The 17,266-nt window shown below is 40.2% G+C and overlaps 1 protein-coding gene across 1 annotated transcript in view; it reads right to left on the bottom strand.

The window, feature by feature from the left end:
• Positions 1–17,266, bottom strand: part of furinb (furin (paired basic amino acid cleaving enzyme) b) — an 85,564-nt gene that overhangs the window by 28,770 nt on the left and 39,528 nt on the right. Inside the window, exons 4-6 of the mRNA XM_072385554.1 lie at positions 8,704–8,799; positions 5,475–5,603; positions 3,924–4,000 (exon numbers count right to left, since the gene is read on the bottom strand). Of these exons, the coding sequence (XP_072241655.1) occupies positions 3,924–4,000; positions 5,475–5,603; positions 8,704–8,799 (302 nt within the window). The remainder of the gene's footprint in view (positions 1–3,923; positions 4,001–5,474; positions 5,604–8,703; positions 8,800–17,266) is intronic.

The raw sequence follows: 17,266 nt of genomic DNA, 5'->3' as shown, positions 1-17,266 counted from the left end.
TTCTTGTTGTATCTCAATGCCACCATCCACATTAGCCCTTGCACCTTCTCTTTTAGCCTTGGGTGTAGCCTGCATTAGCATTCAAGTGATGCGTTGCCTTAAAATAAAGGCCACAATATTGTTTAGCATGCCAATCACTATCCAATAAAGGCTGTTACTACACTCCCATGATGGTATGTGATTCTCAATCAATGGATCCCTGTGAAAAATTCCCAACAGGAGTGAATAGCTTTCCATAAGAAAGTTAGAGGGACAGACACAGTGAGTGTTGTGGATTACATTAGAAGAAGAGGGGGCAGTAATTCAATAAACTAAACTGTTTGGTTATTCTTACCGCATGTGTTTTGAGAAACTTAAGAGAAGATAGGCTACATACCTGCCTGAAGACTCAGGCAAGTGGTCTGTGACTTTGTGACTTTCGGGAGATCAACATAAAACTACCTGTGAAGCACAGGTTTTATGGTTTGGTGTAGCTTCACTTCCTGAAGGAAGGGCAGCTGGGCAGTTTAGTGTTTATACACCAAAAGCAGCCTGTTTAAACAGGCTTTAAATGTGGGAATGCCCCAAAAAACAAGCTGATTAAAACCTTCCCTACTGCGTGTACCTGGCAGCTTTATTAACAGATTGAGGAGTAAAACCAGTCCAATATACCTCCACCTCCCAGGGGAGAGGTGTGTGACAACATGAGAGATGACACTGCAATGAATGCTTCAGGCTGTGTTGGGCCACAGTTGGTAATTAAGCTAGTTTACGACTTTTGACTGGACTGTGGATATCAGCCCCACACAGCGGTACAGAGAACGAGCTTCAAGCTGTCTTACCTGCAGGAACGAACGAACAAACAAAATCAATAAATAAACAGATTCACCATGAATCTTTTTACCTGGAATTTGTGTTCATTTTAGATGTTACAGTAAAGAAACGGGTTTCTATTCTTGAGTCAGAATTTGCAAGACAAACTGAATATTGTGTTTCTATTGATGCAGACCTGAGCTTAGGCAGACAGAAACCTGTGACACTGTAGTCGTTTGATGTGGGACTTAAAGCCAATTAAAGTTTTTGACAATGCACTTTAAATAGACAGATGTCAGTGGATGTCAGTGAGTGTTTTTGACCAACGTCAAAAAGGGCTTTGGATTCAACTTTATATTCTGCATCATATAAAAAAAGTGCTTGAAAATAATGGCCATCTGTCCAGTGGTTGAAGTTTAAAGCAAAAATGGACATTTCAAAAGGACGATGATCCTCAACACATCAACAAATCAATGTGTTATGGAACTACCCGGTAAAACCTGCAGTACAGCACGACAATCCGCAAACAGAAATATGGCTGAGAAAGTGGTCAAGAATATTATTGCCTAATAAGGGCAATAAACTGTAAATAATAAAGAAAATGTGGTGTGGTGGTTAGTACTGTTGACTCAATGCAAGGGGGCTGCCGGTTAAAACCTCAGGTGTGTGGAATTTGCGTGTTCTCCCTCTGTGCATGTGTGGATTCTCTCCAGGTACTCCGGCTTCCTCCAACAGCCCAAAAAAAAAAAAGAAAAAGAAATGAGGTTGAATGGCGATTCTAAATTGACCGTAGGAGCCAGTGTGGTCATTTGTCTATGTGTTGGCTCAGCAGCAGACCTACAATCTGTCTCTCGCTCGATGGCAGCTGGGCCGCAACCCCTGTGACCTTGAATAGGATGAAGCTGGTACAAAAAACGGATGAATGATGATCCGATGAATTAAGCTTTATCATAAAAAACATTTAGAATGAAAGTGTATGACTGAAAAAGAGCATTTTCTTGGAGGCTGTCTTTAAGTGCATCACCTTCATCTGAAAGAAGTCTAAAACACAAGATGGAAGTTGGTCTGTTACGTGAAAAACAAAGTGACAAGTTCCAAGGGATGAACTTATTTTATCACATGATCAGCTTTCAAAAGCGCTGTAATAAAAAGTGCTTTTATAACTGTAATAACCTTTAGATTAAAACAAAATAATGTTCTATCATCTACATAAAGAATGATCATTTTTAGACTTTATATCATAATTAGTTGGTTTAGTTTACTTGGAATTAATTTAGAGACTTTTGTCCACAGTGATGTACTTTGACAAAAAAAAAAATACTAAAACAGTCAACCTGACAATTAATATCAAGATAACGATATTTTCCATGCTGCACAGCCCCCTCGACACTCTTTAAAGGGTTTTGGAAACAGTTCTGCTCTATTGGCAGGCTGTGGGCAGGAGGTGAAATCAATCCTGCTATCTTCTGCTCTAAGCCCAGCCTCATACATCTGTATCACACTGACATGGAGCTGGAGAAGCAGACAGGTGTACAGAAAAAGGGACAAACATTTTCATGATTAACTACAAATACATCACCTGCTCGACCATACTTCAACCTGGCTTCAACTTGCCCTGCGCTCCCTTTAACAATAACTGTCAACTCAAGATGGAGAATCTCTATGGAAAATGCCTCTGAAAAATGAAAATTCAGAAATCAGCCTAGTGTGTCATCAGCACAAATGAACCGGCTTTCGTGACTCTGGAAAACAGCCGCCTTCCAATGTCCTCTGCTTTTGTTGTCCTATGAATATATTCATATAATCGCATTGTGAGGGAGTTGTGAGCATTACTCACTGATGGCCTTTATTACTCTTTGTTGATTTACATAACTCAGAGGATATAATTTGTTTAGTCACTCCAAACACTGAGCCTCCATGCTGCAGACACAGAGACACACCCTTGCTTTTCATTACATGCCCGTAAATTGATCCAGATGAAAATAATTGTTCTGGCAACACCGCAGACAAAATAAAAGGGAAGTGTGTGAGTGCAAACCTGTGCACTGTGTTTTTATCATCAATTCATATGTGGGGGCTCTGCAGAAATAGCACGGTGCCCTTCAGAATCTTAAGTGTACCACAGTCAGGGAGTTATCTCCTCCAACAGTATTTTGTTCCATCAGGAGGACAGACTGGGATCTGCCATATACACTAAGGTTGCTTTGCATGGCTGCTCAAGCTGCAGACAAGGACTCGAAACAAGGCGTCTGCTCAAAAGCTGATGCCAATGTCTTTCAGAATAAAAATAAGCTGCAGATGAATATATCATATTTCAATAAGGTCGGGAAAAACAAACACTACTTATACAACAGAAGCAGCTTAAATGAAGTGTGGATGACTGCTGTGAATGAAGAACAATTCTATTTTGATACATTTTCTACTGTCTCTTACAAACATGTTCAGCTAATGCATCTTCTCCCACTGATCAAGTGTATGCTGCGCAACCCAAAATTGAAAAAAAAAAAAAGGACTACAAAAACAGTTGGTTGCAGGCATCCTAGAAAAGATAGAAAGACAAATCCTGCTGTGCATTTCAGAGGCAGGAGCAGCTTCTCATCTGCTCCGGGGGATCCGGTCTAATGCAGAAGGCCGGAGCATTTGGAGAGATGGGTAAAGAGGAGGGGATCGATGTTTAGGATTCATTTTTGCTGGCGCTTTACTGTTGCACCATTTAATTGGGGCAAACATGCTTTAATGTGATCATGAAGGACTGGAGGGGGAGAGCATGAATCACTGGAGGCAAATAAACATACATTGTATGAGCTATAAAAAAGTGCCAATCAACGGCTGGACCTTAAAAGGCTGCAACAACAGCTGGGCACGTGTACCGATTCAAGAAAAAAAGGGAACAATCTTTAAACACTCTGCTGAATTACTGCACCAGTGCCTTCAAACTTTACATAATCGGTTTCTAAATGTAAATGTCAAAGCCAAAGCATGGGCCACTACGTGTATAGACTTGCTTTCACACCAGAGCCTGTCAACATTAATAGGAAGCTCAAGCTGAGTGGAAAATAAAATAGGTTGGATAAGACTAGTTTGGTAGAAAGGACAAGACCTTCCAAACAATGTTCATATTCATTTCATACCTGTTCTCATTTCGCTGCGTGTATCTTGGTTGGGGGTCAGTGTCTCCATCATTAACGTCATAGCTTGCCTCAGGGTCCTAAGAGAGACATGAGAAAGGTCCTCATTATGTATTCATTTTGGTCAGAGGGATATCTGTAACTGTAAATGCTATTTACAAAGGCAAACCAGTATGCTACAGAACATGCACCATGTGTCATGTGCTTTCAGTTCAGGGGCATGTGTTTGACGCAACAGAAAAAATAAAAGGACTGTTTCCAACTGCCTTTTTATCATTCATTTTTTAAAATGCTGGCACTGAGTCTATGAGAATTAAACTTGAATCAAAACAACGGATGTCAATAACGCCCCTTGTTAGATTGAACCGAGGGTTTTACTACAAAGCACACTCAACACTGCTGGGGTTTCTTTGTCTTCAACTGATTTGACAAAGCCTAAAGCTTCAGTCAGAAGTAACGGCACACGCCAGGCTTTCCGCTTCGTAAGTGTCGTTTATTACGTCTACCCCAGGTTGTTTTGAAGAAGAGCCAAAGTGTGTGAAAATGCATTGGGAGAAAAATAAGATACAAGAGTAAAGCTGCCAAAAAGTTATCACATAAACTGCTAAATGTAGCTTACCACTCAATATGCCGTTTGTGATATTGATCGCACATAAGAGCTCCTAAATTTTAACCGTGACATACTTAAATACGACACTCAAAAAGTGTGTTTCGCTCTAAAACTGTTCTGCAACGAAGGATACTGAGAAATCGCTTGTTTTTTTTGTTTTTCTTTAATCAAATGAAAATTCTATGTGATACATACCATTAAAGTCATAGAATTCTTCCTTTTTCTCTGTTAGATTCAATAATAAAATCATAAAACAGACTTTGCCTCAAATAATGCCAAAACACATATTTATACATATTCTGAGTACCTAAAAAGACTGAATCCATGTGGGATCTTTGTAGTAATGCCCCAGTTTGCGTTGCTTTGAGGCTGTTGTCAGTGGCATGATTTACAGGTGGTACAACAGGTCAGCAAAACAATCTCTATCTAGAGATTAGAATTATTTAAAGTCTATGGTTTGCATACATAACATACCCCCATAGCTAATAATGAATATTCCTCATGCAAAGTGAGATTGATTCTAAGAATTAGTAGAAAGGTGGTGGTGCTTCTTCCAGCGAATGTAGGTCTGTAAGTCGTACTGTATAACATAACGTCCTCCTGAATAAGTAAGATGATTATGCCCAGCATAAGTTATCATGAAGATCCACACACCTCAAAGAAGAACCATCTCTGAGGCACTGAAAATATATTGTATGTTGCTAACCCATTCATCTTGATTAGTTGTACACCTCTCTCTATACTCATATGCAATTATTCTACTGTAACAAGTGCAAAAAATGCATTAACAGTTCAATCCCTAAGCCAGCACAGGGAGGAGAGTCCTCATTTTATTTGGTTTCTCTGGGTGTTAGTTTACATATTAGTATCTAATGAACATTAGATACTAATATGTAAACTAACACATGGATAGTTGCACTTACTTTTAAATTTTCTTTACTCACATAATTGTTGACAAGGTCAGGATGGTCCTTTTCAATGCCATCATCCAAGATGGTCACCACCACACCTCTTCCTGTGTAGCCTTGAGCCCAGGCTGTTTTTGTGTTCAGGTCTTGATGTGTTGGGTTGGACTGGAAGAGACACAAGCCTTTTGTTTAGCTGTCAATCCGCTGTGACTAACACTTCCCAGACAAACTGGCATGCACGGTTCAGTTGAGCTATCCTTACAGTTCTTCGAGGCTATTTAATTGGACCGGCGTCCATGTCACAGAATACACACTGTGTTACTGACTGAAGCATGTCAGTTGCTGTGGACTGTGTGAGAAAAGGTTTAAGAAAGTCTGCCGCTTTCTTTCCATGTGGGAGACCATCATAAATGTAAATAGAACCAAATGCACTCCACAGATTATGTCTCAAAATACTGGAATAGTGATTTTGTCAGACGATGCTGCATTTATAAAATGGAATTGTTAGCGGCAGTCTAGAAATGCTTCAAGTGTCTGCAAGTTGACAAGTTTTCTATCTCAATTTCTACAATTTTTAGAGTCTTACAGAAGAAACAGAAAAAGAAAATCAATGAATGACAACAGCTGTATAGGGTATACAGGAATACAGGATATGGATATGTCTGCTTACACCATGAGCAACAAATGAAAAACAACTTGGTGCAGGTCACAATTAATATTGATTGCATTTGTGTCACAAAAGAAATAAGTCTGTAAGAATATGAGAGAAAAAAGAAGGAGACAAACAGGGGATACAGAGTAGTAGTGGAAAGTTATACTGTGAGAGGTATGGAGAGAAGTGAGTGCTGGAAGTGATAGACAGACAACTTCCTCTGCCACTTCTTCTGTTTCATGCTGTCAGTGCACTGTTGCGTGGATCATCTTCGGTAAGTAGCTTAAATTCCTGGACAGACTGAATAAATGTGAAATTTAAACTGGCACAGAATCTATGCTACACGTTTAAAGGTTTCCTTAAATGCGAATCGTGTTCTTTGCTTTAATTCCATTGTTTTTTTTTCATATTCAAAAGGTAACATTTTTATTGAGAGAAAGAAAAACCTGCAGACCATCTTTTGAAGTGGGACTTGTCAGAGCTGGTTATCAGGAGCAAAATTTATCTAACATATAGAGTTACACCTGAAGGCTGTTTCATACCTTCATACCTAAAAAAATAAAAAATAAAGATAACAAAACACAGGCTCCAGATGCTCTCAATGCTTATTGGTTGAACGTTACTTTGAGCCAGCAAGAGCCAGGAAAGAAACCATAAAGACCAAACACACACAGGTGAAAACCTCAGACAACTGCGGCACCAGAAGACTTCAGACAAAGCACCACAAAACCATAAAGACCAAACACACACAGGTGAAAACCTCAGACAACTGAGGCACCAGAAGACTTCAGACAAAGCACCACAAAACCATAAAGACCAAACACACACAGGTGAAAACCTCAGACAACTGAGGCACCAGAAGACTTCAGACAAAGCACCACAAAACCATAAAGACCAAACACACACAGGTGCAAACCTCAGACAACTGAGGCACCAGAAGACTTCAGACAAAGCACCACAAAACCATAAAGACCAAACACACACAGGTGAAAACCTCAGACAACTGAGGCACCAGAAGACTTCAGACAAAGCACCACAAAACCATAAAGACCAAACACACACAGGTGAAAACCTCAGACAACTGAGGCACCAGAAGACTTCAGACAAAGCACCACAAAACCATAAAGACCAAACACACACAGGTGAAAACCTCAGACAACTGCGGCACCAGAAGACTTCAGACAAAGCACCACAAAACCATAAAGACCAAACACACACAGGGGAAAACCTCAGACAACTGAGGCACCAGAAGACTTCAGACAAAGCACCACAAAACCATAAAGACCAAACACACACAGGTGAAAACCTCAGACAACTGCGGCACCAGAAGACTTCAGACAAAGCACCACAAAACCATAAAGACCAAACACACACAGGTGAAAACCTCAGACAACTGCGGCACCAGAAGACTTCATTGCCTCGACACTTAGTTTAATTCCATCGCAGAAAAACAGATCTTTGACCACTCTGACTCATCTTTTCCACGGCAGAAAAAATATAAAGGAACAATAACAGGACTAATACAACAAAAAGCATTTCACAGCTCTGATTCTTCCACAAATTTCCCAAACTGCCCAGAAGTGAAAGCAAAACGCTATAACATCTAGACCTGTGTTGCACAGCACCGAGGGAGAACATATGCAGATCTGTGTTCAGCTCTGTGGCTGCTTTTCTATGAAGGAAAAAACAACCACATCATTTGTTAAATAGGGATTTTCCACAAACTGGTGGTGTTGTGCATCCAAATAAACTAACATAAAAGAACTATATATAGCATGAATTGGTTGTGCACGTACTACAGAGACACCAAAAAGAGTATGTGCCTCCAGCTAAACAAGTTTCATTTTCTTACAACTTCTTTTTAAGTCAGAAATGTGTAAAACACCTTAAACTGACAAAGTTCAAGCCCCCAGATGGTTAGAAGTCTAATGCTGAGTGGCAGAGCTGGTTTCACAACTTCCATTCAGTGGCAACTCATGTCTGGGATATTTAACATTATCATTAATCCAATGGAGTGAGACAGGTTTTGGGCAAATAAAAAAGAAAATGAAAGGGGAGATTAAAGCAAATACATTTCTGGAAAAACTGGAAAGGAAACAGACCAGCAACATTTTCCATGAATGTTTTACAGGTGGTGCAGTTCAGCAGGGGCTCTATCCCGACAAGTCCATCCGAAACCCTGGATGCCTCGAACTGTACACATCATTCAGAAAACCTTGTGTTTGTGATTAAGATAAAAGCTCTAAGGCCTTTAATCATCTTTAGCCTTAAAGAAAGTGGCTCAACTTATGGTTATCTGACCACTGACTATCTTCTGTCACTGTAATAATATAATACATCTTTACATAAGATATCTTTCCAGGATTTTACAGAGCTGATGTCATTGAATGTAGGAGGATGCTATCAAGAAATTGAGAAAGAAAGAAAAATAAATAAAAGATAAATCTCAGAAGAATTCTGAAAAAACTGACTGCACTTTAATATCTTTGTAGATAAAACTACAACAATGTCACTTTTACGCAATTACAAGCATCCTGTAAATCACCTAATCTAAGAACTAATAATGATCGAGCAATGGTGGCTAAATCAGAAAGATAAGAGACCACTACACACCAGATACCACTGCTTCGGAAAATCCGGGTCTGTGAGGTCTTCAAAGACGTCCCTCTTCTTCCTTTTCTTCACCATTTGCTGCTCCGCCCACAGGACCTGGTGCACACACACACACACACACACACACACGCATGGCATGCAAACACACAAACCCACACACGAAGGAAGAAAAATCAAAGTTTACACAGTTGGCCTCACATGATATTGTGTCATTACTAATGTTCCTGTTTCATTAACTGCTGCACCGTTGAACAAACTGGAGATGGTGAAAAACAGTCCCAGCTGTTTTCAAAAAGTAATAACAAGAAAGAGACGTTGAGATGTGAAGGAAATATAATTTATTTCATCGCTCAGATGGCTGCTGTACTGTATGGTGTAGCAGAACAGGGGCCTTTGAAGTTGTAGGGGCTGCTGCGATCTGCGCAGGTTTAGTAAGACGGAATAATAAGCCATGCAAATATCACATTTATAGCATTGCTGGAAATGTAATTTCATCATTGATGAAAGTCTGTGCACGTACATTTTTCACACCTGTACATTTTGACAGGTATTTTCCTCCTTGCACTAAAAGAAAGAGCTTGAGAGGCTTTAAACCACAACTAAATTTAAACTCCTGGAGAATGGAACACAGTGGGGAGTGCCCATCCCTTGCCTTCTTGCAAATGCAGTGACTTTACATCCAAGATGAGAAACCACTCTGTAAAGTCTTGATGATGCAATGATTTTTACATAAATTACTGAACTGAAGATGTATGTGTTCCAAGACTGGATTGAACCGGTCAGGAAACCGCTGACAAAGATGGATCTAGTGCAAATCTAACTTGGTACTACTCTTTGCTAAAACCTTAATTTAAATAGATAAAAAGCAAATCACAGGTTCTTCATCTGTAATTTAAAGAGTAGCGCATTCACAGTTGTTTTAAAAAAATAACTTTGACTGAGATGGCAGTGTGGCATAGGGTGGAGTGAGCTTAAAGTAGTGTGCTCAACTTTCTCCAGCAGTTTATGTCGTGCATTATACACTTTATTACCAAAAGCATTCACTCGCCTGCCTATGAACGCATATGAACGTAAGTGACATCCCATTCTTAATCCATGGGGTTTAATATGACGTCGGCCCACCCTTTGTAGCTATAACAGCTTCAACTCTTCTGGCCAAGCTTTCCACAAGGTTTACGAGTGTGTTTATGGGAACTTTTGACCATTCTTCCAATGGTGCATTTGTCAGGTCAGACACTGATGTTGGATGAGAAGGCCTGGCTCGCTTGGATGCAGCTGCTCGGCCATGGAAGCTCTCTACGCACTGTTCTTGAGCTGATCTGAAGGCCACATGAAGTTTGGAGGTCTGTGACGATAGACTCTGAAGAGTGTTGGCGACCTCTGTGACTATGCGCCTCAGCATCCGCTGACCCCGCTCTGTCATTTTATGTGGCCTCCCACTTCGTGGCTGAGTCGCTGTCATTCCCAATCGCTTCCACTTTGTTACCACTGATAGTTGACAGGAATATTTAGCGAGGAAATTTCCCGACTGGACTTGTTGCACAGCTGGCATCCTATCACGGAACCACGCTGGAATTCACTGAGCTCCTGAGAGAGACTCATTCTTTCACAAATGTTTGTAGAAGCAGTCTGCATGTCTCAGTGCTTGAATTTGTACACCTGTGGTCAAGAAAGTGATTGGAATACCTGAATTTAATTATTTGGATGGGTGAATGAATACTTTTGGCAATATAGTGCAATTGTCAATTAAAAATGCATCCTTTTGAGAATTTTTTCGGATGTGACATCGCTTGAACTTTCTGTACTCAGAACTTTCAGGGTGTAGCTTCAATTGAGTTGAAAACTTTGCCAACGAGAATGTGGCCATTCATCTTATTCCAAGAATTTTTAACATTCATTTCACTTATAACATTTACCTCACTGCAGTGTAAAATTACAAACAATACATGAACAAACAGCTGTTTAGTACAGGATATGCAACGTTTCATTTATACAGTTCATCATGGCAAATGATTGATAAAACCCTGTTGAGAAGGTTGATGTCAAATACATGTTTTTTCATCTTTTTATGCATTTCAAATAATGGAATATGTTGTGCAACATTTCAGCGACATCAGTTTCTGGGAAAAAACAAAGAACAAGGTCTAATTATGTCCTCACGATCAAGTGGTCTAAGATACTTAAAACACAGAGAAACAAGTACTACCCTGAGGTCTGGAACAGGGACAAAGACTGCAAAAACACAACCGCACAAAGAAGCAATCATAAAGCAAGAGGGAGGTCTCCACATGGGTTAGGACTGCAATCTGCATGAGCAATAAACTCTTTGTTCCATCTCGCACAGTGGCCCGAGGATTTTTACTGTCTGATGACTAAAGCGAGGCCATGCTGGTATTGTTTGTTATATGGAGAGACTGGTTGAAAGAAATCCAATGCTTTGATTTGGAACTGTGTTTCTATATTTTACAGAAAAAAGAACATACCCATTGAGTAATGAGCTTCACCCACTGAGTAGACCACACTGACATTGGGCTGACGCCGAGCATGAGGCAAAGTGGACCCTGGAAAGGTTTTCAGTCCATTAAGGGGCTAACACAAGGACAGACGACCATCCTTGCTCACATCCACAGCAATGCTCAATTTAGAATCCCCAGCCATCCTCATCATGTTCTGCTGCATATACTGGTTATTACTCACCGGTAGTGGCAGATGTACTTATTCATATGCCACAAAACTCTAAACATATGAAAAATGCAACTACAAATAGGCAATATGACAAACAACTGCAGTTAATATTACTGTTTCTAGAACTATCTAAATTCAACAAACTGGCTACGGTTACCAGGATAACTATGTTAGAAAGGACTAACTCTATTATAGATTTTATATGTTTGAAACAGATAACACACCAGTAACTGATAAAATAATTTGTTTTCTTGAAATTACAATGATTACAATTACAAATGATGAGTGCCCACGGGCACGTGTCACCAGAAAGCAGAAGTCTCTTTTTAATCTCTGGTTCATTGCTTTTGGATTCAAGTATATGTGGGTTTTTTGACGTTCCTTTCCAAGATGGTGGAAATAGTTTGCTTTGTGTCTTTGTGAGAACAGGTTACAGACACACCTTGAATTCTCCTACACTGCATCAGAGATGTTACGTGACCTCTCTACGCCGCAGTTACTTCTTCTTGCGCTAATGTCTGACTCCTCTTATAGTTGCTCATTTTTCTGTTTCCAGAAGCAAGCCCAGCGAGGTGATTTTGTGAATAATGACTGACCCAAATGCATTTACATGTAAATTCATCACCACTATTAAGGGCATTTTGTGAATATTATGAATAATATCACACAACCAAGCTAACAAAAACTACTTGTTTAGGCAAAGCTTGATATATTCATTGATAGCTTATTCCCTTGAGTCGTATAGTTCCATCACTGTTTAATAACTGTCTGAAAACTCATTAGTCAGCCAGACATTACAATTAGCATTGGAACTTCAGTTTATTAAGAGATGCTCCCTCAAGCAAAGCAAGCCAAAGTGCTAAGTAACACCAAGACCTTGACTCATCACCACCAATTACGACTTATCATCATTCTGAAATTCACACGAATATCATTGCCACATTTCTCTCAACGTATTCCTGTGATCTATATTGATAATAATAATTAAGTACAATAAAAAAAAGTATAAATAAACCAAATATCTAAAAATTTGAATATTTCAGTGAAAGATTTGGTTACCTCTAGCAACAGTGACACCCGCTTCATGTTTTCTTGTAGTAATCCAGAAGCTTCTTGCCATGTCTACTGGTATTTTCTGCTTCTTTTCCAATGCTGGCCTGAAGCTATTTCAGGTTGAAAGAAGTCAATTTTGCAATGAAAGGACTTCCGCTCTCTAAAAGATTCCAATGGGATTTGGGTGAAGATTCATTGCTGGCTGGTTTAGAACAGTCAGTCTTTTCCTTTTCAACAATTCTTTTGAGCTGTCGGATGTGTGCTTCGGGTTATTGTCCTGCTGAGAGACCCTCACCCTAAACCTAGTTTTCTGACAACAGATAATGTATTTTGCTCTAATATACCTTGTAATGCTCTAATTTTTATCATACCTTAGAAACCTTTGATGTTTTTGGCATCAGAGGCGGCAGAGCCGCCCAACAGCTTGAAGGAAACTCCACCACGGCATACTGTGACAGAATACCAAACAACAAAGTGATTCCCTGCATTCTACTTTAGTTTCACTTGCAGTTGCTCGTTAGTCTTTGTTCATGAAGCCCTGCTTGCTTCAGCGGGGGTTGTACAGTATAGGCTGACACCCCCACTCTAGATTACTTCAGCAAATCTTAAAAACTGATATTTAATTCACAATAAAAAGTGAGATATTTTAGTCTTTACAAAAAAATATGAGCTGATCTTGAATAGGATAGCAGTAACATGTCTTGGGACAGGGTCACGCTTACCTCTGCAAAACATCCCATCTTATTTCAACAACACGTCTTAAACATCATAAACTGGGAAGACTAATTGCTGGACTTTTGGGAGAGAAATATCCTTCCATTCTTGTCTGATATGGGATTCTAGCTGCTCGACAGCCCTCTGTGTTTTTCTCTTATTTTGCATTTCGTGTCCTGTCCGGCACCCAGACTCTTCTCCCACGAAGCCATGCTGTTGTAACAGATGCAGTATGTGTTTTAACATTGTCATGCTGAGATATGCAAGGTTCTCCAGACTCTAAAGCTCATTTACACCTTTCGGTATTGATGTTGCATTTCCCGATATGCACAATGCCAATCCCATAGGCACAAACGTACCCCCATACCATCAGGCATCCAGGCTTAAAGAGCTTATCGCAAGCTGGATGCTAACTCTCCCTTTCAGTCAGCCACGATGTACAAAAAGAACTTCACATAATTTATTCTGACCACAGAACAGTCTTCTTCTGTGCCTCAGTTCATTTTAAATTGGCCCATAGATAGATGATGGCAGTGTTTCTTGATAACGTTCACATATGGCCTCTTCTTTCTATGAGAGGGCTTTACTCTGCATGTATGGATGGCACAGCAAACTGTGTTCACAGACAATGATTTCTGGAAGTGTTTCTGAGCCCACACAGTGATTTCCATGACAGAATCCAGCCCGTTTTTAATAACGTGCAACCCGAGCACCTGATGATCATGGAGAATCCAATATTGATTTCTGGCTGTGTCCCTTGCACACAGACATGTCTCCAGATTCTCTGCCTCTTTTGATATTATGTACTGTGATGACGGAATGTTCAAAGCCTACGAAATGTTACGTAATTTCTCCACAATCTGCCTCTACCTATCTGTACTTCTGAGCCACTGTCTCTCCCAGTTGCTCTTTTTAAACCCAATCGTGTCCCTGACTTGTTGCCAATTAGCTTAATCAGATACAACGTGTTCCTCCAGGTGTTTTCTTTCAGCACCACTTATTTTTCCAACCTTTTGTTAACCCTCTCCCAAACTTCTGAGATTGCTTTTTGAACTTTAGAACTTTAACACAGCCACATCATAAAAATATATTTAAAAAAATATAACAAACTTTGACCAGAAAAGTAGTTAATCCAGTTTCTATTGTGAGTTGTATCTAGATGTTTGTAGGGACCAGCGGCTTTGGGGTGGAATGCAACACAAAAGCTTGGTATGTTGGAAAGTACTGAAGGACAAGCTACTATGTTAATGGTTTTGGTCTCTCTATTTGATATGTTGGCAATAGCACATTTTGAGCATTCCAGTCTTGTCCACTTCAGCCTCATGCAGCATCTAAAAATAACAGATTCTTTCAGCCAGAGACAAACTGTTCGAAAACTTAACAGTGAAATAAAAAAAGAGAGAGTGATAGATGTAGTGTAACGTCCCTCTAAAACATGGCATGCAGTTAGCAGCCCCTATACTGGGCTTTATTGAAAATAAACAGCAGCCACCCCAAAGCAAATCAATTATTTCCCTCATAGAGAAGATGGGGGTGAGGAGAGGAGATGACAAACAACCCTTGCAAGCATGATGGTAAAAGCTTATGCAGCTGCCAATGTCATAATGCCACTGCATGATTATTCAAAGGGAATGGCGCTAAGCGGCATGTTGGTGCCATGGAGCAGAGGAAGAGAGACAATGGGGGGAAACGTAAAATGTAGATGTAGGATTAAGGAGAGGAAATGCTGTAATAAGCCCAAAGCTCAGAAATGACTAATCTAAATCCAACCATTCTTGTTTCAATGCCTTTTAAATCTATTTTCTTTGAACCAGGTGAAGTGTAACCTTTTCTTTCTTTTTTTTGAGAGATCAGATAACCCCATAGACCAAAATGAGTTTATAAATGCACTTAAATAAACACAAAAATACAATCCCACACACTTGCGTTGTGGTGTTTTTTGGCACCTGTCATACTTTGCCTGAGGTTTACTCATCTTCTGTTTGTGTGGGTGGGGAGGTAACTTTAGGACAAGCTGCTGTTCCTTAGCCAAAAACCCAATGCACTGAAAGGATGAGGGTTCAAGTGCTGTGGGTGAGGGAACCTGAACTATTGACTTTTGACAGAGATTAACACTTTAGACAGAATCCTCTTCTTCACTGAAAATCACAAATCAGGCTTTATCTCTGTGGCCCTGCTGCAGGCTTTATTTCCAACTCCAAGATGCTCTCAATTGTTTGTGCCTAATTTAAATACACACAACAAGCAGTAAACCACATGTATTCATCTTGCTTTTTATTTCAAGTCCTCGACTCATCATCATACCCTCCCTGGTAACAATGTCAAAATCCTTGCAAATCCTTCTTCTGGACTGACAGACTAGATCTTTTTTGAGATTGCAAAACCAGACTCATTATCTTATAGCCACGTTATCCTCACAGCACGAAGGCAGACACCTTTTAACCAGCATGCTCACTGACTTTTGTGAACGCCCATTTCACCTGACCCTTGCCACTTCTGCCCTCACTTAATGTCACATCTCAGTAATGATGTCTTGGGGCCTTGGCAATTGTCAGGCCACATTAGTTCAAGTCAAGAAGTCCTCAGCCCTCTTGACTCAGGCTCAAGAAAAGCTAGAGAAAAATCTTTCGGCACTATTTGACTTACTTAGCCACAGATGGGTAATCTTTTCTCGTTTCGTAAGAAGCCCCTTTTTGAGAGCAGGCTGGTGTTTCTCACAACACTTTTAAGGCAGCAATTACCACAGCTGCTTCTCTTGTAACAAGCACAAACACGGTAGCAGTGCGAAGCTGGTCTGAAAATAGAGGGTGGCTAAAGCATGATGTGTGCACACGCGCTAATGGTGCTGCAAAGTGGGCTGAAATGTATTTGAATTGACAAGGGTCAGTTTGGCTGCAATTTTGAGGGAGGGGGGAGTGATCAACAGGGCAGGTTGAGGGAGTGGATGGACCCATCCACCCTAACTGTCTCAGAGAACTAAACAGGGGTCTGTGATCCTGCTACAAGCAGCAAAGAGGCAGCCTCATGCATCTCATCTCAGGTGACCTACACGCCGAGTATTAGGACAAAACAAACAAGTCCAATCTAGTGGGGGTGACTCAGCCGCCACTCATATTAGGTGAACAGCTTGATCTGTTATTCCTGTAATCTCTTCTCGCACATATCTATACAAGCTTTCAGAGCCACTCTGTATTATGAAAGTAATGAACAACACTTAATTACAAAAAAACCCCCAAAAAACAAAAACTGAATCCTTAAACTACCAGACTTTTCCTGTCAGCAGAAAAGCCATATGATATTCAAATATACTTTTATTAGCGTAGAAAAATGCTTGAAATGCTTGTTCGAGTGTCTTCATATACAATGTGCGCCACATGTAATCTTTGTGTCACCAATCGTCAAAATTATGAGAAAATAATTGTTTTGTAGGTATTCATTCTTTTTGGTAGCTTAAGATTTTGTCACTTCCTGAAAGGCATGTTGATTCCTTTTGTATGCACGGGCACAAAATTTGTGTCCAATGAAAAGTCTCTCAAATCCCTCCTTCGTGGCTTTATGTCCAAGGAAAAACACCAGTAAAGTTTAAATGTGCCTATTTAAGCCTGTGGAGCTGTTATCTTACCCCACGTGATTCTACAAAACAAACCATCCGTCGCGTCACGTCAGCAGAGCTGACTTCTTGGAGATGCGTGGGTCTTTTATTTTAACAGCAAATGCATGATTATGAACAAGTAAACAGCACTTCAAAAGCCATTTCGCGAGAGGTTTGAATCTGCAGCCCTAACTCTGATATACTGGTTTGGAGGCAAACTCGTGTCCTCATAGTTATCTTCCAGTTTCATCATGTATAGCTTAAATACTCACATGTTACAAGCTGCTATTGAGTGATGAAGAATAGTTCTATCAGAACACAATTCTGGGTAGTGCTGACAGGGACAATGAACTAAACCAATTTTTCAACAGATTTTAAACATCTTCCCTTCCCCCTGCCTGTCTCCTTCACAGTATCCTTTGCTGTTGACAATGGATGGACACAAATGATGAGAGTCCACTCAGCAAGTCCAGGACGGTGTGAGCAACAGGCTCTTTAACGCTTGTGCCCCTCCCTCTT

This window comes from Leuresthes tenuis, unplaced genomic scaffold (genome assembly GCF_036924035.1).
Source record: "Leuresthes tenuis unplaced genomic scaffold, fLeuTen1.0.hap1 SCAF_5, whole genome shotgun sequence".
Classification (NCBI taxonomy): domain Eukaryota; kingdom Metazoa; phylum Chordata; class Actinopteri; order Atheriniformes; family Atherinopsidae; genus Leuresthes; species Leuresthes tenuis.
The sequence above is the reverse complement of the archived record's forward strand: the minus strand, read 5'-3'. Positions and strand labels throughout refer to the sequence as shown.